The sequence below is a fragment of the Melospiza georgiana genome, chromosome 32 (genome assembly GCF_028018845.1).
Source record: "Melospiza georgiana isolate bMelGeo1 chromosome 32, bMelGeo1.pri, whole genome shotgun sequence".
Taxonomy (NCBI): Eukaryota; Metazoa; Chordata; class Aves; order Passeriformes; family Passerellidae; genus Melospiza; species Melospiza georgiana.
In genome coordinates, this window is record NC_080461.1 from 137,397 (window position 1) to 159,460 (window position 22,064).

At 57.1% G+C, this 22,064-nt stretch overlaps 1 protein-coding gene across 1 annotated transcript in view; it reads left to right on the plus strand.

Moving 5' to 3' along the window:
- The window catches only part of EVI5L (ecotropic viral integration site 5 like), a 50,033-nt gene that overhangs the window by 18,711 nt on the left and 9,258 nt on the right, over positions 1 to 22,064 (plus strand). Inside the window, exons 8-16 of the mRNA XM_058042597.1 lie at positions 2,302 to 2,391; positions 5,653 to 5,750; positions 6,892 to 6,952; positions 7,595 to 7,648; positions 10,102 to 10,134; positions 13,984 to 14,115; positions 18,182 to 18,310; positions 19,321 to 19,440; positions 20,784 to 20,912. Of these exons, the coding sequence (XP_057898580.1) occupies positions 2,302 to 2,391; positions 5,653 to 5,750; positions 6,892 to 6,952; positions 7,595 to 7,648; positions 10,102 to 10,134; positions 13,984 to 14,115; positions 18,182 to 18,310; positions 19,321 to 19,440; positions 20,784 to 20,912 (846 nt within the window). The remainder of the gene's footprint in view (positions 1 to 2,301; positions 2,392 to 5,652; positions 5,751 to 6,891; positions 6,953 to 7,594; positions 7,649 to 10,101; positions 10,135 to 13,983; positions 14,116 to 18,181; positions 18,311 to 19,320; positions 19,441 to 20,783; positions 20,913 to 22,064) is intronic.

A 22,064-nucleotide genomic window follows, 5' to 3' on the forward strand; every position in this document is an offset into this window, starting at 1 on the left:
CAAATCCCTCAGAAATGGATTTGGTTTGATGAGGTCCCTCAAGAATGGGTTTGGGGTGGATCAAACTCTTCAAAAATGGGTTTGGGTTTCATCAAATCCTTCAAAAATGGGCTTGGCGTGGATCAAATCCTTCAAAAGTGAGTTTGGGGTTGATCAAATCACTCAAAAATTAATTTGGGTTTGACCAAATCCCTCAAAAATGAGATTGGAGTGGATCAAACTCCTCAAAAACAGTTTTGGTTTGACCAAATCCCTCAAAAATGGGTTTAGGTTTGATCAAATCCCTCAAAAATGGGTTTGGTTTGATGATGTCCCTCAAGAATGGGTTTGGGATGGATCAAAGTCCAGAAAAGTGGGTTTGGGTTTGACCAGGTCCCTCAAAAATGGGTTTGAGTTTGACCAGGTCCCTCAGAAATGGGTTTGGGTTTGACCAAATCCTTCAGAAATGGTTTGGGGTTGACCAGGTCCCTCAGAAATGGGTTTGGGTTTGACCAGGCCCCTCAGAAATGGGTTTGGGGTGGATCAAATCCCCCAAACGGGCTCTGGGGTGGCCCTGGTGACCCAGACATGACCCAGGGTGGCCCCGAGGTGACCTTGGTGGCCCTGAGGTGTCCGTGGTGGCCCTGAGGTGACTGTGGTGGCCCCAAGGTGACCATGGTGGCCACGCTGACCGTCTGGCCATGTTGGTGGCAGGGGTGGGGTGGCCGTGATGGCCCCGAGGTGACCATGGTGGCCCTGAGGTGACCGTGGTGGTTCCGTGGTGTCCATGGTGGCCACGCTGAGCAGGTGTGGTGGTGGCAGGGGTGGGGTGGCCGTGGTGGCCCCGAGGTGACCATGGTGGCCCCAAGGTGACCATGGTGGCCCCGAGGTGACCCTGGTGGCCCTGAGGTGACCTTGGTGGCCCCGTGATGACCATGGCGGCCCCGTGGTGTCCATGGTGGCCCCGTGGTGACCATGGTGGCCCCGTGGTGACCATGGTGTCCCCGTGGTGTCCCCGGTGGCCACGCTGACCGTCTGGCCGTGTCGGTGGCAGGGATAGGGTGTCCCCGGTGGCCCCGAGGTGACCATGGTGGCCCTGTGGTGTCCCCGGTGGCCACGCTGACCGTGTGGCCGTGTCGGTGGCAGGGATGGGGTGACCATGGTGGCCCCAAGGTGTCCATGGTGGCCTCAAGGTGTCCATGGTGGCCCCAAGGTGACCATGGTGGCTGCGAGGTGACCATGGTGGCCCCGAGGTGACCATGGTGGCCCCAGGGTGACCATGGTGGCCCCGTGGTGACCATGGTGGCCCCAAGGTGACCATGGTGGCCCCGAGGTGACCGTGGTGGCCCTGTGGTGTCCATGGTGGCCCCGAGGTGACCATGGTGGCCCCGTGGTGTCCATGGTGGCCCCGAGGTGTCCCCGGTGGCCACGCTGACTGCGTGGCCGTGTCGGTGGCAGGGATGGGGTGACCATGGTGGCCCCGTGGTGACCATGGTGGCCCCAAGGTGACCATGGTGGCCCCAAGGTGACCCTGGTGTCCCCGTGGTGTCCCCGGTGGCCACGCTGACCGTCTGGCCGCGTCGGTGGCAGGGATGGGGTGACCATGGTGGCCCCGAGGTGACCCTGGTGTCCCCGAGGTGTCCCCGGTGGCCACGCTGACCGTCTGGCCGTGTCGGTGGCAGGGGTGGGGTGGCCGTGGTGGCCCCGTGGTGTCCATGGTGGCCCCGTGGTGTCCCCGGTGGCCACGCTGACCGTCTGGCCGTGTTGGTGGCAGGGGTGGGGTGGCCATGGTGGCCCCAAGGTGACCGTGGTGGCCCCGAGGTGACCCTGGTGTCCCCGTGGTGTCCATGGTGGCCCCGTGGTGACCGTGGTGGCCCCGAGGTGACCATGGTGGCCCCAAGGTGACCACAGTGGCCCCGTGGTGTCCCCGGTGGCCACGCTGACCGTGTGGCCGTGTCGGTGGCAGGGGTGGGGTGGCCGTGGTGTCCCCGTGGTGACCATGGTGGCCCCGAGGTGTCCATGGTGTCCCCGTGGTGACCATGGTGGCCACGCTGACCGTGTGGCCATGTCGGTGGCAGGGATGGGGTGACCATGGTGGCCCCGTGGTGACCATGGTGGCCCCGTGGTGACCATGGTGGCCCCGTGGTGACCCTGGTGTCCCCGAGGTGTCCCCGGTGGCCACGCTGACCGTGTGGCCATGGTGGTGGCAGGGGTGGGGTGGCCGTGGTGGCCCCGTGGTGACCATGGTGGCCCCGAGGTGACCCTGGTGTCCCCGAGGTGTCCCCGGTGGCCACGCTGACCGTGTGGCCGTGTCGGTGGCAGGGTCTGGAGATCGTGTTCCGCGTGGGGATGGCGCTGCTGCAGTTCAACCAGGCCGAGCTGGTGCAGCTGGACATGGAGGGCATGTCCCAGGTACCCCCCCCACCCCAGCCACGGGGGCCTTGGGGGCTTGGGGTGGGGTGGCCTTGGGCACTGGGGGGGGCTTGGGGTGGCCTTAAGGTGGGTTTGGGGTGGGCTTGGTCAGTGGGGTGACCATGGGGTGGGGTGGGGTTGGTCAGTGGGGGGGCCTTGGGGGGCTTGGGGTGGCTTTGGGCTTGGGCAGTGGGGTGGCCTTGGGGTGGGTTTGGGGTGGGGTTGGTCAATGGGGTGGGCTTGGGATGGGCTTGGTCAGTGGGGGGGGCTTGGGGTGGGTTTGGGGTGGGCTTGGGCAGTGGGGGGGTTGGGGTGGGGTTGGTCAGTGGGGTGGGCTTGGTCAGTGGGGTTGGCTTGGTCAGTAGGGTGGGGTTGGGGTGGGTTTGGGGTGGGGTTGGGGCAATGGGGTGGGCTTGGGGTGGGCTTGGGCAGTGGGGTGGCCTTGGGGTGGCTTTGGGGTGGACTTGGTCAGTGGGGTGGGCTTGGGGTGGGTTTGGGTTTGGTCAGTGGGGTGGGCTTGGGGTGGGTTTGGTCAGTGGGGTGACCATGGAGTGGGGTTGGTCAGTGGGGTGGGCTTGGGGTGGGTTTGGGGTGGGGTTGGTCAGTGGGGTGGGGTTGGTCAGTGGGGTGGGGTTGGTCAGTGGGGTGGGATTGGTCAGTGGGGTGGGTTTGGGGTACGGTTGGTCAGTGGGGTGGGTTTGGTCAGTGGGGTGGCCTTGGGGTGGGTTTGGGTTTGGTCAGTGGGGTGGGGTTGGGGTGAGGTGGGATGGGTTTGGGGTGGGGTTGGTCAGTGGGGTGGGGTTGGGGTGGGCTTGGTCAGTGGGATGGGGTTGGTCAGTGGGTGGGGTTTGGTCAATGGGGTGGGGTTGGGGTAATGGGGTGGAGTTGGTCAGTGGGGTGGGGTTGGTCAGTGGGGTGGGGTTGGGGTGGGGTTGAGGTAGGGTTGATCAATGGGATTGGATTGGGGTGGGCTTGGTCAATGGGGCGAGGTTGGGGTGGGTTTGGGGCGGGGTTGGGGTGGGTTTGGGGTGGGTTTGGTCAATGGATGGGATTGGGATGGATTTGGGGTGGGTTTGGTCAGTGGGGTGGAATTTGGGGTGGATTTGGGGTGGATTTGGGGTGGGTTTGGTCAATGGATGGGGTTTGGGGTGGATTTGGGGTGGGTTTGGTCAGTGGGGTGGGGTTGGGGATGGATTTGGGGTGGGGTTGGTCAATGGGATGGGTTTGGGGTGGATTTGGGGTGGATTTGGGGTGGGGTTGGTCAGTGGGATTGGTTTGGGGTGGATTTGGGGTGAGATTGGTCAATGGGGTGGATTTGGGGTGGGTTTGGGGTGGGTTTGGGGTGGGTTTGGTCAATGGGGTGGATTTGGGGTGGGTTTGGGGTGGATTTGGGGTGGGTTTGGTCAATGAATGGGATTTGAGGTGGATTTGGGATGGATTTGGGGTGGGGTTGGTCACTGGGATGGGATTTGGGGTGGGTTTGGTCAATGGATGGAATTTGGGGTGGATTTGGGGTGGGGTTGGTCAGTGGATGGAATTTGGGGTGGAATTGGGGTAGGTTTGGTCAATGGGATGGGTTTGGGGTGGATTTGGGGTGGGTTTGGGGTGGGTTTGGTCACTGGGGTGGGATTTGGGGTGGGTTTGGGGTGGGTTTGGTCAATGGGATGGGTTTGGGGTGGATTTGGGATGGATTTGGGGTAGGTTTGGTCATTGGGGTGAGATTTGGGGTGGGTTTGGCCAACAGGATGGGTTCATCCCCATTTTGCCCTGGTTTTCTCTGGTTTGTGCCAATTTCTCCCCTATTTTGTGCCATTTCCCCCCATTTTTGGTCTGAATTGTCCCCGATTTGTTCTGAACTCCCCATTTTGGGGTGAATTGTCCCCATTTTGGAGTGAATTGTCCTCATTTTGGGGTGAATTGTCCCCATTTTGGGGTGAATTGTCCTCATTTTGGGGTGAACTCCCCATTTTGGGGTGAATTGTCCCCATTTTGGAGTGAATTCCCCATTTTGGGGTGAATTGTCCCCATTTTGGGGTGAACTCCCCATTTTGGGGTGAATTGTCCCCATTTTGGGGTGAACTCCCCATTTTGGGGTGAATTGTCCCCATTTTGGGGTGAATTGCCCCCAATTTGTCTGAACTCCCCTGATGTTGGGGCGCCCCCCTGATGTCGGGGTGCCCCCCTGATGTTGGGGTGACTCCCCCGATGTCGGGGGACTCCCCTGATGTTGGGGCGACTGCCCTGATGTTGGGGTGACTGCCCTGATGTTGGGGTGCCCCCCTGATGTTGGGATGACACCCCCGGTGTCGGGGTGACTCCCCCGATGTTGGGGTGACTCCCCCGATGTCGGGGTGCCCCCCTGATGTCGGGGTGCCTGCCCTGATGTCGGGGTACCTCCCCCGATGTCGGGGTGCCCCCCTGATGTCGGGGTGCCCCCCCGATGTTGGGGTGCCCCCCTGATGTCGGGGTGCCTCCCCTGATGTCGGGGTGACTCCCCTGATGTCGGGGTGCCCCCCCGATGTTGGGGTGCCTCCCCCGATGTCGGGGTGCCCCCCCGATGTCGGGGTGCCCCCCCAATGTCGGGGTACCTCCCTGATGTTGGGGTGCCCCCCGATGTTGGGGTACCCCCCCGATGTTGGGGTGCCTCCCCCGATGTCGGGGTGCCCCCCTGATGTTGGGGTGCCCCCCCGATGTTGGGGTGCCCCCCTGATGTCGGGGTGCCCCCCTGATGTCAGGGTACCCCCCTGATGTCGGGGTACCTCCCCTGATGTTGGGGTGCCCCCCCGATGTTGGGGTGCCCCCCTGATGTCGGGGTGCCCCCCTGATGTCAGGGTACCCCCCCTGATGTCAGGGTGCCCCCCTGATGTCGGGGTGCCTGCCCTGATGTCGGGGTGCCTCCCCCGATGTTGGGGTGCCCCCCCGATGTCGGGGTGCCCCCCCGATGTCGGGGTGACTCCCCCGATGTCGGGGTGCCCCCCTGATGTCGGGGTGCCCCCCCGATGTCAGGGTACCCCCCCTGATGTCGGGGTGCCCCCCTGATGTCGGGGTGCCTGCCCTGATGTCGGGGCGCCCCCCTGATGTCGGGGTGACTCCCCCGATGTCGGGGTGACTCCCCTGATGTCGGGGTGCCTGCCCTGATGTTGGGGTGCCCCCCCGATGTCGGGGTGCCTGCCCTGATGTCGGGGTGCCTGCCCTGATGTCAGGGTGCCCCCCTGATGTCGGGGTGCCCCCCTGATGTCGGGGTGCCCCGTTTTCCCGCAGTACTTCCAGAAGGTGATCCCTCACCAGTTCGACTCGTGCCCCGACAAGCTGATCCTGCGCGCCTGCCAGGTCAAGTACAACCCCCGCAAGATGAAGAGGTCAGGGCACCTCTGTCCCTGTGTCCCTGTGTCCCTGTGTCCCTCTGTCCGTCTGTCCCTGTGTCCCTCTGTCCCTCTGTCCCTGTGTCCCTGTGTCCCTGTGTCCCTCTGTCCCTCTGTCCCTCTGTCCCTCTGTCCTTCTGTCCCTCTGTCCTTCTGTCCTTCTGTCCCTGTGTCCCTCTGTCCCTCTGTCCTTCTGTCCTTCTGTCCCTCTGTCCCTCTGTCCTTCTGTCCTTCTGTCCCTCTGTCCCTCTGTCCCTCTGTCCCTCTGTCCCTCTGTCCTTCTGTCCCTCTGTCCTTCTGTCCCTCTGTCCCTGTGTCCCTCTGTCCCTCTGTCCCTCTGTCCCTCTGTCCTTCTGTCCTTCTGTCCCTGTGTCCCTCTGTCCCTCTGTCCCTCTGTCCTTCTGTCCTTCTGTCCCTCTGTCCCTCTGTCCCTCTGTCCCTCTGTCCCTGTGTCCCTCTGTCCCTCTGTCCCTCTGTCCTTCTGTCCTTCTGTCCCTCTGTCCCTCTGTCCCTCTGTCCCTGTGTCCCTCTGTCCCTCTGTCCCTCTGTCCTTCTGTACCCTCTGTCCCTGTGTCCCTCTGTCCTTCTGTCCCTGTGTCCTTCTGTCCTTCTGTCCTTGTGTCTCCCCTCTGTCCTTGTCCCCTCTGTCCCTCTGTCCCTGTGTCCCTCTGTCCTTCTGTCCCTGTGTCCCCCTGTCCTTCTGTCCCCTCTGTCCCTCTGTCCTTCTGTCCCTCTGTCCCTGTTTCCCCTCTGTCCCCTGTGTCCCTGTGTCCCTCTGTCCCTCTGTCCCCTCTGTCCCTGTGTCCCTGTGTCCCTCTGTCCCTCTGTCCCCTCTGTCCCTGTGTCCCTGTGTCCCTGTCCCCTGTTCTTATCCCCCGTCCCTGTCCTTGTGTCCCTTTCCCATCCCTGTCCCCTCTGTCCCTGTCCCTGTGTCCATGTCCCCACCCTGTCCCTTTCCCGTCCCTGTCCCCGTCCCCATCGCTGTCCCCTGTGTCCCTGTCCCTCTGTCCCTCTGTCCCCTGTCCCCATCCCTGTCCCTGTCCCTGCCCCCCTGTCCCTTTCCTGTCCCTGTCCCCTGTCCCCTGTCCCTGTGTCCCTGTCCCTGTCCCTCTGTCCCCAGCTGTCCGTGTGTCCCCAGGCTGGAGAAGGAATACGCCGCCCTCAAGAGCAAAGAGATGGAGGAGCAGATCGAGATCAAGGTGACACAGCTGGGACACCTGGGGACACTGCAGGGACACCTGGGGACACTGCAGGGACACCTGGGACACCTGGGGACACCTGGGGACACCTGGGGACATTCCTGGGGACACTGCAGGGACACCTGGGGACACCTGGGGACACCTGAGCACACCTGGGGACACCTGGGACACCTGGGGACACTGCAGGGACACCTGAGGGACCCCTGGGGACAACTGGGCACACCTGGGGACAATCCTGGGGACAGCTGGGGGACATCCTTGGGGACATGTGGGGACACCTGGGGGACACCTGGGGACACCTGGGAACACCTGGGGATACACAGGGGCACCTGGGGACACGTGGGGTCACCTGGGGACACCTGGGGGACACCTGGGGGACATGGAGACATCTGGATCACCACTCACTGTCCCCTCCCTGTCCCCTCCGTGTCCCCTCTGTCCCCTCCCTGTCCTCTCTGTCCCCTCCCTGTCCCCTCATTGTCCCCTCCCTGTCCCCTCCGTGTCCCCTCTGTCCCCTCTCTGTCCCCTCTGTCCCCTCTGTCCCCTCTGTCCCCTCCCTGTCCCCTCTGTCCCCTCTGTCCCCTCCCTGTCCCCTCCCTGTCCCCTCCCTGTCCCCTCCCTGTCCCCTCGGTGTCCCCTCAGCGGCTCCGCTCGGAGAATCGCCTGCTCAAGCAGCGCATCGAGACCCTGGAGAAGGTGAGCACCCCAAAAATCCTCCCCAAAACCCCCAAAAATGCCCCCAAAAAACCCTAAAACGCCACATGGAACCCCAAAAAACCCAAAACCAAACCCAAACCACTGCATGGAACCCAAAAGAAAAACCCCTAAAACGCCACATGGAACCCCAAAAAAACCCTAAAACACTGCATGGAACCCCAAAAAACCCTAAAACACTGCAGAGGACCCAAAAAACCCTAAAACACTGCAGAGGACCCCAAAAAACCCTAAAACACCACATGGAACCCCAAAAAACCCTAAAACACCACAGAGAACCCAGAAAACCCAAAACCAAACCCAAACCATTGCAATGGAACCAAATAAAAAACCCTAAAACGCCACATGGAACCCAAAAACCCTAAAACACTACATGGAACCCAAAAACGCTAAAACACCGCAGAGAACCCAAAGAAAACCCCAAAACACCACATGGAACCCAAAAAACTCCCCCAAAAAAACCTCCAACACCGCATGGAACCCCAAAAAACTCCCCCAAACACCCCAAAAAACAGACAAAAAACTCCCAAAAACCCCAAAACACCGCATGGGACCCAAACATTTCCCCCCAAATTTTGAGATCACCCCTCCCCATTTAGACACAAAAAATTTCTCATTTTCCACCCAGAAAGCCCCAAAACCTCGGGAATTGGGGAGTGGGGAATGCAGGGAGTGCCGGGGGGGCGGGGCTGGGGCTGGCACTGTGTCACTGTGTCACTGTCACTGTCACTGTCACTGTCAGTGTCACTGTGTCACTGTGTCACTGTCACTGTGTCACTGTCACTGTCACTGTCACTGTGTCACTGTCACTGTCACTGTGTCATTGTCACTGTGTCACTGTGTCACTGTCACTGTCACTGTGTCATTGTGTCACTGTCACTGTGTCACTGTCACTGTCACTGTCACTGTGTCACTGTCACTGTCACTGTGTCATTGTGTCACTGTCACTGTGTCACTGTCACTGTCACTGTCACTGTGTCACTGTCACTGTCACTGTCACTGTCACTGTCACTGTGTCATTGTCACTGTGTCACTGTGTCACTGTCACTGTGTCACTGTGTCACTGTCACTGTCACTGTCACTGTCACTGTCACTGTGTCACTGTGTCACTGTCACTGTGTCACTGTCACTGTCACTGTGTCATTGTCACTGTCACTGTGTCACTGTCACTGTCACTGTCACTGTCACTGTCACTGTGTCACTGTCACTGTGTCACTGTCACTGTCACTGTGTCATTGTGTCACTGTCACTGTGTCACTGTCACTGTCACTGTGTCACTGTCACTGTCACTGTGTCACTGTCACTGTGTCCCTGTCCCTGTCACTGTCCCTGTCCCCTCTCTTCCTGTCACTCTGTCCCTGTCCCCGTCCCTGACCCGTGTCTGTCTGTCCCTGTCCCTGTCACTCTGTCCCCATCCCTGACCCGTGTCTGTCTGTCTGTCTGTCCCTGTCCCTGACCCGTGTCTGTCTGTCTGTCCCTGTCCCTGTCCCTGACCCGTGTCTGTCTGTCTGTCTGTCTGTCCCCATCCCTGACCCGTGTCTGTCTGTCTGTCTGTCCCCATCCCTGACCCGTGTCTGTCTGTCCCCATCCCTGTCCCTGTCCCCATCCCTGACCCGTGTCTGTCTGTCCCCATCCCTGTCCCTGACCCGTGTCTGTCTGTCTGTCTGTCCCTGTCCCTGACCCGTGTCTGTCTGTCTGTCTGTCCCTGTCCCTGACCCGTGTCTGTCTGTCTGTCCCCGTCCCTGACCCGTGTCTGTCTGTCTGTCTGTCCCTGTCCCTGACCCGTGTCTGTCTGTCTGTCTGTCCCTGTCCCTGACCCGTGTCTGTCTGTCTGTCTGTCCCCATCCCTGACCCGTGTCTGTCTGTCTGTCTGTCCCCATCCCTGACCCGTGTCTGTCTGTCCCCATCCCTGTCCCTGACCCGTGTCTGTCTGTCTGTCCCTGTCCCTGACCCGTGTCTGTCTGTCTGTCTGTCCCTGTCCCTGACCCGTGTCTGTCTGTCTGTCCCCGTCCCTGACCCGTGTCTGTCTGTCCCCATCCCTGACCCGTTTCTGTCTGTCTGTCCCTGTCCCTGACCCGTGTCTGTCTGTCTGTCCCCGTCCCTGACCCGTGTCTGTCTGTCTGTCCCTGTCCCTGTCCCTGACCCGTGTCTGTCTGTCTGTCCCCGTCCCTGACCCGTGTCTGTCTGTCTGTCCCTGTCCCTGTCCCTGACCCGTGTCTGTCTGTCTGTCCCCGTCCCTGACCCGTGTCTGTCTGTCTGTCCCTGTCCCTGTCCCTGACCCGTGTCTGTCTGTCTGTCCCCATCCCTGACCCGTGTCTGTCTGTCTGTCCCTGTCCCTGACCCGTGTCTGTCTGTCTGTCTGTCCCCATCCCTGACCCGTGTCTGTCTGTCTGTCCCCATCCCTGACCCGTGTCTGTCTGTCTGTCCGTCCCCAGGAGAGCGCGGCCCTGGCCGATCGCCTGATCCAGGTACGGCTGTGGCGACGATCCCGTCCCGACCTTCCCGTGGATTTTCCTCTCCGGTTTCCCCGTTCATTCCCCCGATTTTCCCAATCGATTTTCCCGATACTTTCCTGAAATTTTCCTGATTTATTTTCCCAATTTTCCTGATTTTCCTGATTTTTTTCCCCCAATTTTCCTGATTTATTTTTCCCCCAATTTTCCTGATTTTCCCCCAATTTTCCTGATTTTTCCCCCAATTTTCCTGATTTTTTTCCCCCAATTTTCCTGATTTATTTTTCCCCCAATTTTCCTGATTTTCCCCCAATTTTCCTGATTTTTCCCCCAATTTTCCTGATTTATTTCCCCCCAAATTTTCCTGATTTTTCCCCCAATTTTCCTGATTTATTTTCCCAATTTTCCTGATTTTTCCCCCAATTTTCCTGATTTTTCCCCCAATTTTCTTGATTTATTTTCCCAATTTTCCTGATTTTCCCCCCAATTTTCCTGATCTATTTTCCCAATTTTCCTGATTTTTCCCCCCAAATTTTCCTGATTTTTCCCCCAATTTTCCTGATCTATTTTCCCAATTTTCCTGATTTTTCCCCCAATTTTCCTGATTTTTCCCCCAATTTTCCTGATTTATTTTCCCCCAATTTTCCTGATCTATTTTCCCAATTTTCCTGATTTTTCCCGCAATTTCCCTGATTTATTTTCCCCCAATTTTCCTGATTTCCTTTGCCAATACTTTCCCAATATTTTCCCAATTGATTTTCCCGATTTTCCCAATTGATTTTCCCAATACTTTCCTGAAATTTTCCTGATTTATTTTCCCAATTTTCCTGATTTTTCCCCCAATTTTCCTGATTTTCCCCCCAATTTTCCTGATTTATTTTCCCAATTTTCCTGATTTTTCCCCCAATTTTCCTGATTTATTTTCCCCCCAATTTTCCTGATTTATTTTCCCCCCAATTTTCCCGATTTATTTTCCCCCAATTTTCCTGATTTTTCCCCCAATTTTCCTGATTTTTCCCCCAATTTTCCTGATTTATTTTCCCAGTCGATTTTCCTGATTTTCCCCCAATTTTCCTGATTTATTTTCCCAATTTTCCTGATTTTCCCCCAATTTTCCTGATTTATTTTCCCAATTTTCCTGATTTATTTTCCCAATTTTCCTGATTTTCCCAATTTTCCTGATTTATTTTCCCAATTTTCCTGATTTTTCCCCCAATTTTCCTGATTTTTCCCGCAATTTCCCTGATTTATTTTCCCCCAATTTTCCTGATTTCCTTTGCCAATACTTTCCCAATATTTTCCCAATTGATTTTCCCGATTTTCCCAATTGATTTTCCCGATTTTTTCCCCCAATACTTTCCTGATTTATTTCCCCAATTTTCCCAACATTTTCCCGGTAATCCAGGTACTTTCCCAATTTTCCTGATATTTTCCTGATTTATTTTCCCAATTTTCCTGATTTTTCCCCCAATTTTCCTGATTTCCTTTGCCAATACTTTCCCAATATTTTCCCAATCGATTTTCCCGATACTTTCCTGATATTTTCCTGATTTATTTTCCCAATTTTCCTGATTTTTCCCCCAATTTTCCTGATTTATTTTCCCCCAATTTTCCTGATTTATTTTCCCAATTTTCCTGATCTTTTCACCCAATTTTCCCCACTTTTCCCCAATTTATTTTCCCGAATTTCTGATTTTTTCCCTGATTTTCCCAATTCTTCCCCAGTTTTCCCAATTGTTTTTCCCAATATTCCCAGTTTATTTCCCCGATTTTCCTGATTGATTTTCCCAATATTTTCCCTGATATTTTCCTGATTTTCCTCCCCAATTTTCCTGATTTATTTTCCCGATTTTTCCCCCAATTTCCCTGATTTTTCCCAATTTTTTCCCTATTTATTTTGCATATTTATTTTCCCAATTTTCCTGATCTTTTCCCCCAATTTTCCCCACTTTTTCCCAATTTATTTTCCCGAATTTCTGATTTTTTCCCTGATTTTCCCAATTCTTCCCCAATTTTCCCCATTGATTTTCCCAATATTCCCAGTTTTTATTTCCCTGATTTTCCTGATTGATTTTCCCAATATTTTCCCTGATATTTTCCTGATTTATTTTCCCGATTTTTCCCCAATTTCCCTGATTTTCCCAATTTATTTCCCTGTTTTTCCTGAGATTTGCCTGAGATTTTTCCCAAGATTTCCCAAGATTTTCCTAATTTATTTTCCTGATTTATTTTCCTAAATTTTCCTGATCTTGTCCCCAATTTATTTTCCCAAATTTCTGAATTTTCCCCTGATTTTACTGATTTATTTTCCCAATTTATTTTCCCGATTTTCTTCCCCAATTTTCCCGGTTTCTTTTCCCAGTTTCTTTTCCACTTTTATTTTCCCAATTTTCCTCTCTGATTTTCCTGATTTATTTTCCCGATTTATTCTCTCAATTTCCTGATTTTCCCATTTTTTCCCCCAATTTTCCCCATTTTCCTCCCTCCCCTCCCCAGCCCCACTTTTGCGGGGATTTTCCTTTTTCTGCCTTTTTTTTCCACCTTTTTTTCCGCTTCTCTGGAGGCTCCTGCGCATCCTGGGGGGAATTTGGGGAATTGGGGGAATTCAGGGAGATTTTGATAAATTTTGGAGGATTTTGAGGGAATTTTGGGGGGATTTTGAGGGAATTTTGGGAGGATTTTGAGTGTTGGGGAATTTTGGGGGAATTTTTGGGGATTTGGATGGAATTTTGGGGGGAAATTTTGGGGAATTTTGGGAGGATTTTGATTTTTCGGGGGGAATTTCAAATTTTGGGGTATTTGGGGCAACTTTGATGGAATTTTAGGAAAATTTGGGGAATTTGGAGAATTTTGAGAGATTATTTTGAATTTTAGGGTAGTTTGTGGAAATTTGGGGGAATTTTGGGGGAATTCTGGTGAATTCGGGGGAAATTTTGGGGGATTGGGGGATTTGGGGGGAATTTGGAATTTTGGGGTATTTTGGGGAAATTTTGAGGCAGTTTTGGGGGGGAATTTGGGATTTTTGGGATTTGGGGTGGAAAGCAGCGATTGGAGGAGTTGGGGTGGAATTTGGGGTGGGGGAGGGGACAAACAGCCCTGGAGGGGACACTGTCCCCAATGTCCCCAGGGCCAGGTGACACCGTCCCCAATGTCCCCAATGTCCCCATTGTCCCCAGGGCCAGGTCACACTGTCCCCATTGTCCCCACTGTCCCCATTGTCCCCAATGTCCTCAATGTCCCCACTGTCCCCACTGTCCCCAGGGCCAGGTGACACTGTCCCCAATGTCCCCAAGGTGTCCCCATTGTCCCCACTGTCCCCAGGGTCCCCATGGTGTCCCCAAGATGTCCCCACTGTCCCCACTGTCCCCAGGGCCAGGTGACACTGTCGCCAATGTCCCCAAGATGTACCCAATGTCCTCAATGTCCCCAGGGCCAGGTGACACTGTCCCCACTGTCCCCACTGTCCCCAATGTCCCCATGGTCCCCAGGGCCAGGTGACAATGTCCCTGCTATCCCCAAGGTGTCCCCACTGTCCCCACTGTCCCCAGGGCTAGGTGACACTGTCCCCACTGTCCCCAAGGTGTCCCCATTGTCCCCACTGTCCCCAGGGTCCCCAAGATGTCCCCAATGTCTCCATGGTCCCCAGGGCCAGATGACACTGTCCCTGCTGTCCCCACTGTCCCCACTGTCCCCACTGTCCCCAATGTCCCAATGTCCCCAGGGCCAGGTGACACTGTCCCTGCTATCCCCAAGGTGTCCCCACTGTCCCCAATGTCCCCAGTGTCCCCAAGGTGTCCCCAATGTCCCCAATGTCTCCACTGTCCCCACTGTCCCCAGTGTCCCCAATGTCCCCACTGTCCCCAGGGCCAGGTGACGCGGGCGCAGGAGGCCGAGGAGAACGACGTCATCCGGCGGGAGCTGGCGCTGGTGAGGCAGCGCTGCAGCTCGGCCACAGAGAGCCTGAGGCGGGCACAGAGCACGATACGGGAGTTACAGGTGTGTCACTGTGTGTCACTGTGTGTCACTGTGTGTGACTGTGTCACTGTCACTGTGTGTCACTGTGTGTCACTGTGTGTCACTGTCACTGTGTGTCACTGTGTGTCACTGTGTGTCACTGTCACTGTGTGTCACTGTGTCACTGTGTGTCACTGTGTGTCACTGCCCTGGTGAGGCAGCGCTGCAGCTCGGCCACAGAGAGCCTGAGGAGAGCACAGAGCACCATCAGGGAGTTACAGGTGTGTCACTGTCACCTGAGTGTCATTGTCACCTGTGTGTCACTGTGTGTGTCATTGTCACCTGTGTGTGTCACTGTGTGTCACTGTATCCCCTGTGTGTCACTGTGTGTCACTGTCACTGTGTCACTGTGTGTCACTGTGTGTCACTGTGCTGGTGAGGCAGCGCTGCAGCTCGGCCACAGAGAGCCTCAGGAGAGCACAGAGCACCATCAGGGAGCTACAGGTGTGTCACCTGTGTCACCTCAGTGTCATTGTCACCTGTGTGTGTCACTGTGTGTCACTGTGTGTCACTGTGTGTCACTCTGTGTCACTGTGTGTGTCACTGTGTGTCACTGTGTGTCACTGTGTGTCACTGTGTGTGTCACTGTGTGTCACTGTGTGTCACTGTGTCACTGTGTGTGTCACTGTGTGTCATTGTGTCACTGTCACTGTGTGTCACTGTGTGTCATTGTGTCACTGTGTGTGTCACTGTGTGTGTCACTGTGTGTCACTGTGTGTCACTGTGTCACTGTGTGTGTCACTCTGTGTCACTGTGTGTGTCACTGTGTGTCACTGTGTGTCACTGTGTCACTGTGTGTGTCACTCTGTGTCACTGTGTGTGTCACTGTGTGTCATTGTGTCACTGTCACTGTGTGTCACTGCGCTGGTGAGGCAGCGCTGCAGCTCGGCCACCGAGAGCCTCAGGAGAGCACAGAGCACGATACGGGAGTTACAGGTGTGTCATTGTCACCTGTGTGTGTCACTGTGTGTCACTGTGTGTCACTGTGTGTCACTGTGTGTCACTGTCACCTGTGTGTGTCACTGTCACTGTGTGTCACTGTGTGTCAATGTGTGTCACTGTGTGTGTCACTGTGTGTCCCTGTGTGTCACTGTGTGTCACTGTGTGTCACTGTGTGTCACTGCCCTGGTGAGGCAGCGCTGCAGCTCGGCCACCGAGAGCCTGAGGAGAGCACAGAGCACCATCAGGGAGCTGCAGGTGTGTCACTGTCACCTGAGTGTCACTGTCACCTGTGTGTGTCATTGTGTGTGTCATTGTCACCTGTGTGTGTCACTGTGTGTCACTGTATCCCCTGTGTGTCCCTGTGTGTCACTGTCACTGTGTCACTGCCTGGTGCCAGCGCTGCAGCTCGGCCACCGAGAGCCTGAGACAGGCACAGAGCACCATCAGGGAGCTGCAGGTGTGTCACTGTCACCTGAGTGTCACTGTGTGTCACTGTCACTGTGTGTCACTGTGTGTCACTGTCACCTGAGTGTCACTGTGTGTCACTGTGTGTGTCACTGTGTGTGTCACTGTGTGTCACTGTGTGTCACTGTCACTGTGTGTCACTGTCACCTGAGTGTCACTGTGTGTGTCACTGTGTGTCACTGTGTGTGTCACTGTGTGTCACTGTGTGTCACTGTCACCTGTGTGTCACTGTGTGTCACTGTGTGTGTCACTGTGTGTCACTGTGTGTGTCACCTGTGTGTGTCACTGTGTCACTGTGTGTCACTGTGTGTCACTGTGTGTCACTGTCACTGTGTGTCACTGTGTGTCACTGTGTGTGTCACTGTGTGTCACTGTGTGTCACTGTGTGTGTCACTGTGTGTCACTGTGTGTGTCACCTGTGTGTGTCACTGTGTCACTGTGTGTCACTGTGTGTCACTGTGTGTCACTGTCACTGTGTGTCACTGTGTGTCACTGTGTGTGTCACTGTCACTGTGTGTCACTGTGTGTCACTGTGTCACTGTCACTGTGTGTCACTGTGTGTCACTGTGTGTGTCACTGTGTGTCACTGTGTCACTGTGTCACTGTCACTGTGTGTCACTGTGTGTCACTGTGTGTGTCACTGTGTGTCACTGTGTCACTGTGTCACTGTGTGTCACTGTGTGTGTCACTGTCACTGTGTGTCACTGTCACTGTGTGTCACTGTGTCACTGTGTCACTGTGTGTCACTGCCCTGGTGAGGCAGCGCTGCAGCTCGGCCACCGAGAGCCTGAGGAGAGCACAGAGCACAATCAGGGAGTTACAGGTGTGTCACCTGTGTCACCTCAGTGTCATTGTCACCTGTGTGTCACTGTGTGTCACTGTGTGTCACAGTCACTGTGTGTGTCACTGTATGTCACTGTGTGTCACTGTGTGTCACTGTGTGTGTCACCTGTGTCACCTCAGTGTCATTGTCACCTGTGTGTGTCACTGTGTGTCACTGTGTGTCACCTGAGTGTCACTGTGTGTCACTGTGTGTCCCTGTGTGTCACTGTCACTGTGTGTCACTGTGTGTCACCTGAGTGTCACTGTGTGTCCCTGTGTGTCCCTGTGTGTCACTGTCACTGTGTGTCACTGTGCTGGTGAGGCAGCGCTGCAGCTCGGCCACAGAGAGCCTGAGACGGGCACAGAGCACGATACGGGAGTTACAGGTGTGTCATTGTCACCTGTGTCATCTCAGTGTCACTGTCACTGTGTGTCACTGTGTGTGTCATTGTATCACCTGTGTGTCACTGTGTGTCACTGTGTGTCACTGTCCCTGTGTGTGTCACTGTGTGTCACTGTCCCTGTGTGTGTCACTGTGTGTCACTGTGCATGTCACTGTGTCACTGTGTGTCACTGTGTGTCACTGTGTGTGTCACTGTCCCTGTGTGTCACTGTGTGTCACTGTCACTGTGTGTCACTCTGTGTCACTCTGTGTGTCACTGTGTGTCACTGTGTCACTGTGTGTCACTGTGTCACTGTGTCACTGTGTGTCACTGTCACTGTGTGTCACTGTGTGTCACTGTGTGTGTCACTGTGTCACTGTGTCACTGTGTGTCACTGTCACTGTGTGTCACTCTGTGTCACTGTGTGTCACTGTGTGTGTCACTGTCACCTGTGTAGCACTGTGTCACTGTCACCTGTGTGTCACTGTGTGTCACTGTATCCCCTGTGTGTCACCTCTGTGTGTCACTGCCCCAGTGACAGCACTGCAGGTGGCATTTGGTGGCATTTGGTGGCACAGGTAACTCCTGCATGAACGAGGTTTTGGTGGCAGGTGAGAGGTGACACTTGGTGACGTTGGGGACATTTGGGGACAGGGTAACCCCCATCTCTTGGAGCAGCTCATGGCAGGTGGGAGGTGACATTTGGTGACATTGGTGACATTTGGTGACATTTGGTGACACAGGGTAACCCCCGGCTGAGTGAGGAGTTCATGGCAGTCAGGGACACTGGGGAGGTGACACTGGTGACATTTGGGGACATTTGGTGACATTTGGTGACATTGGTGACAGGGTAATCCCCGGCTGAGCGAGGAGTTCGTGGCTGAGAGAGGACACTGGGGAGGTGACACTTGGTGACATTTGGTGACATTTGTCACACAGGGTAACCCGCGGCTGAGCGAGGAGTTCGTGGTGGACACTGGGGAGGTGACACTGGTGACATTTGGGGACATTTGGTGACATTTGGGGACATTGGTGACACAGGGTAACCCGCGGCTGAGCGAGGAGTTTGTGGCAGGCTGGGGACACTGGGGAGGTGACACTGGTGACATTTGGTGACATTTGGGGACATTGGTGACACTGGGGACACAGGGTAACCCGCGGCTGAGCAAGGAGTTCCTGGCTGAGAGGGGACACTGGGGAGGTGACACTGGTGACATTTGGTGACATTTGGGGACATTTGTCACACAGGGTAACCCGCGGCTGAGCGAGGAGTTCGTGGCAGTCAGGGACAATGTTGAGGTGACATTTGGTGACATTTGGTGACATTTGGGGACATTTGTCACACAGGGTAACCCGCGGCTGAGCGAGGAGTTCGTGGCAGGTTGGTGACATTGGGGAGGTGACATTGGGGACATTTGGTGACATTTGTCACACAGGGTAACCCGCGGCTGAGCGAGGAGTTCGTGGCACACCTGGAGACGGAGCTGGAGCGGTCGCGGCTGCGCGAGAGCGAAACCCTGGGAGCCCTCAAGGAGATGCAGGACAAAGTCCTGGACATGGAGAAGGTGACACTGGGGTGGCATTGGGGACAGGGAGGGTCCCATGGGTGGCCTTGGGGACAGGGAGGGGCCTTGGGGACAGGGAGGGGACAGGGAGGGTCCCATGGGTGGCCTTGGGGACAGGGAGGGTCCCGTGGGTGGCCCTGGGGACAGGAGCTGTCACAGGTGGCCTGTGAAGGTCCCTCTGTCTGTCTGTCCCCCTGCTGTCCTCATGTGTCCCCACTGATGTCCCCATGCCCTGCCAGTGTCCCTGTGTCCCCTGCTGTTCCTCCTGATGTCCCTGTCCTTGTCCCCTGCTGTCCCTGCTGTCCCTGTCCCTGATGTCCCCGATGTCCCCTGTCCCTGATGTCCCTTGTCCCCTGTGTCCCTCTGTCCCTGCTGTCCCCCCTGATGTCCCTCTGTCCCTGTCCCTGATGTCCCCTCTGTCCCTCTGTCCTTCTGTCCCTGTCCCTGCTGTCTCTGTCCCCTGATGTCCCTGTCCCCTGTGTCCCCTGTGTCCCCTCTGTCCCCTCTGTCCCTGCTGTCCCTGCTGTCCCTGTCCCTCTGTCCCTGTGTCCTTGTCCCTCTGTCCCTGTGTCCTTGTCCCTCTGTCCCTCTGTCCCTGTCCCTCTGTCCCTGCTGTCCCTCTTTCCCTGCTGTCCCTGTCCCTCTGTCCCTGTCCCTGTCCCTGCTGTCCCTGTCCCTGTCCCTCTGTCCCTGCTGTCCCCCTGTCCCTGCTGTCCCCCTGTCCCTCTGTCCCTGTCCCTCTGTCCCTGTCCCTCTGTCCCTGATGTCCGTCTGTCCCTGTCCCTCTGTCCCTCTGTCCCTGTCCCTGCTGTCCCTCTGTCCGTCTGTCCCTCTGTCCCTGCTGTCCTTCTGTCCCTGATGTCCGTCTGTCCCTGTCCCTGTCCCTCTGTCCCTGTCCCTGATGTCCGTCTGTCCCTGTCCCTGATGTCCGTCTGTCCCTGTCCCTCTGTCCCTCTGTCCCTGATGTCCCTCTGTCCCTGTCCCTGATGTCCGTCTGTCCCTGTCCCCAGCGGCAGCCGCTGCTCCCGGACGACTCCAGCGTGGTTCGGCTGCAGGAGGAGCTGCAGGAGCTGGCGCTGAGGGACATCGGGGACATCGGGGACATCGGGGACATCGGGGACACCTGGCAGGTGAGACAGGGGACATCGGGGACATCGGGGACATCGGGGACACCTGGCAGGTGAGACAGGGACACGGGGGACATTGGGGACAGAGGGGATATTGGGGACACCTGGCAGGTGAAACAGGGACACGGGGGATATTGGGGACATGGGGGACACCTGAGGGACATCGGGGACACCTGGCAGGTGAGAAGGGACACGGGGGACATCGGGGACACCTGGCAGGTGAGACGGGGACATCAGGGACATCGGGGACATCGGGGACACCTGGCAGGTGAGATCGGGGACATGGGGGACATCGGGGACATCGGGGACACCTGGCAGGTGAGACACAGGGACACGGGGGACACTGGGGACATCGGGGACACCTGACAGGTGAGACGGGGCAGCAGGGACAGAGGGGACATTGGGGACATTGGGGACATAGGGGACACCTGGCAGGTGAGACATGGGGACTCCTGAGTGACACTGGGGACACTGGGGACATCGGGGACATGGGGGACACCTGAGTGACACTGGGGACATGGGGACACCTGGCAAGTGAGACATGGGGACATTAGGGACACGTGGCAGGTGTCCCAGCTGTCCCTGTCTGTCCCCAGGTGTGTCCCAAGTGTCCCCATACCTGACCAGGTGTCCCCAGGTGTGTCCCCAGGTGTCCCCAGGTGTCCCCAGGTGTGTCCCAGGGTGTCCCCAGGTGTCCCCGGGTGTCCCCAGGTGTCCCCATACCTGGCCAGGTGTCCCCAGGTGTGTCCCAGGGTGTCCCCCAGGTGTCCCCATACCTGACCAGGTGTCCCCATAGCTGACCAGGTGTGTCCCTGTGTCCCCAGGTGTCCCCATACCTGGCCAGGTGTGTCCCTGTGTCCCCAGGTGTCCCCATACCTGGCCAGGTGTGTCCCCAGGTGTGTCCCCAGGTGTCCCCACGTGTCCCCATACCTGACCAGGTGTCCCTGTGCCCCCAGGTGTGCGGGGGCCGCTGGCAGGAGCCGCGGGCGCTGCACGAGGCCTGGTCAGGTGTCCCCAGGGTGTCCCCAGGTGTCCCCATACCTGGCCAGGTGTCCCCAGGTGTCCCAGGGTGTCCCCAGGTGTCCCAGGGTGTCCCCATACCTGACCAGGTGTGTCCCAGAGTGTCCCCAGGTGTCCCCGTACCTGACCAGGCGTGTCCCTGTCTGTCCCTGTCCCCCCCAGGTGTGCGGGGGCCGCTGGCAGGAGCCGCGGGCGCTGCACGAGGCCTGGTCAGGTGTCCCCAGGGTGTCCCCAGGTGTCCCCGTACCTGACCAGGTGTGTCCCCAGGTGTGTCCCTGTGTCCCAGGGTGTCCCCACACCTGACCAGGTGTCGCTGTCCCCCCCAGGTGTGCGGGGGCCGCTGGCAGGAGCCGCGGGTGCTGCACGAGGCCGTGCTGGGGGTGCAGCTCCGCGAGAGCCAGGCCCAGGCGGAGCTGAGGGCGCTGAGACAGCGCGTGCTGCACCTGGAGACACAGGTGAGACACAGGTACCAAACTGGGACAGACTGGGATGGACTGGGAGGGACTGGGACAAACTGGGAATGGAGCTGAGGGCGCTGAGACAGCGCGTGCTGCACCTGGAGACACAGGTGAGGGACTGGGATGGACTGGGACAAACTGGGATGCACTGGGACAAACTGGGAATGGGGCTGAGGGCGCTGGGACAGCGCGTGCTGCACCTGGAGACACAGGTGAGACACAGGTACCAAACTGGGATGGACTGGGACAGACTGGGACAAACTGGGAGGGACTGGGATGGACTGGGATGGACTGGGACGGACTGGGAATGGGGCTGAGGGCGCTGGGACAGCGCGTGCTGCACCTGGAGACACAGGTACCAAACTGGGACGGACTGGGATGGACTGGGAGGGACTGGGACAAACTGGGAATGGAGCTGAGGGCGCTGAGACAGTGGGTGCTGCACCTGGAGACACAGGTGGGACACAGGTGGGACACAGGTGAGACACAGGTACCAAACTGGGACAGACTGGGAGGGACTGGGAGGGACTGGGACAGCGCGTGCTGCACCTGGAGACACAGGTGAGACACAGGTACCAAACTGGGACGGACTGGGAGGGACTGGGAGGGACTGGGACAGCGCGTGCTGCACCTGGAGACACAGGTGAGGGACTGGGACAAACTGGGATGGACTGGGAGGGACTGGGAGGGACTGGGACAAACTGGGATGGACTGGGACAAACTGGGAATGGAGCTGAGGGCGCTGGGACAGCGGGTGCTGCACCTGGAGACACAGGTGAGGGACTGGGATGGACTGGGATGGACTGGGACAAACTGGGATGGACTGGGATAGACTGGGACAAACTGATGTGGACTGGGAGGGACTGGGACAGAGGGTGATGCACCTGGAGACACAGGTGAGACACAGGTGGGACACAGGTGGGACACAGGTGAGACACAGGTGGGACACGGGTGGGACACGGGTGGGACACGGGTGAGACACAGGTGGGACACAGGTGGGACACAGGTGGGACACAGATGGGACACAGGTGGGACACAGGTGGGACACAGGTGGGACACAGGTGAGACACAGGTGACACACGGGTGGGACACGGGTGGGACACGGGTGGGACACAGGTGGGACACAGGTGGGACACAGATGGGACACAG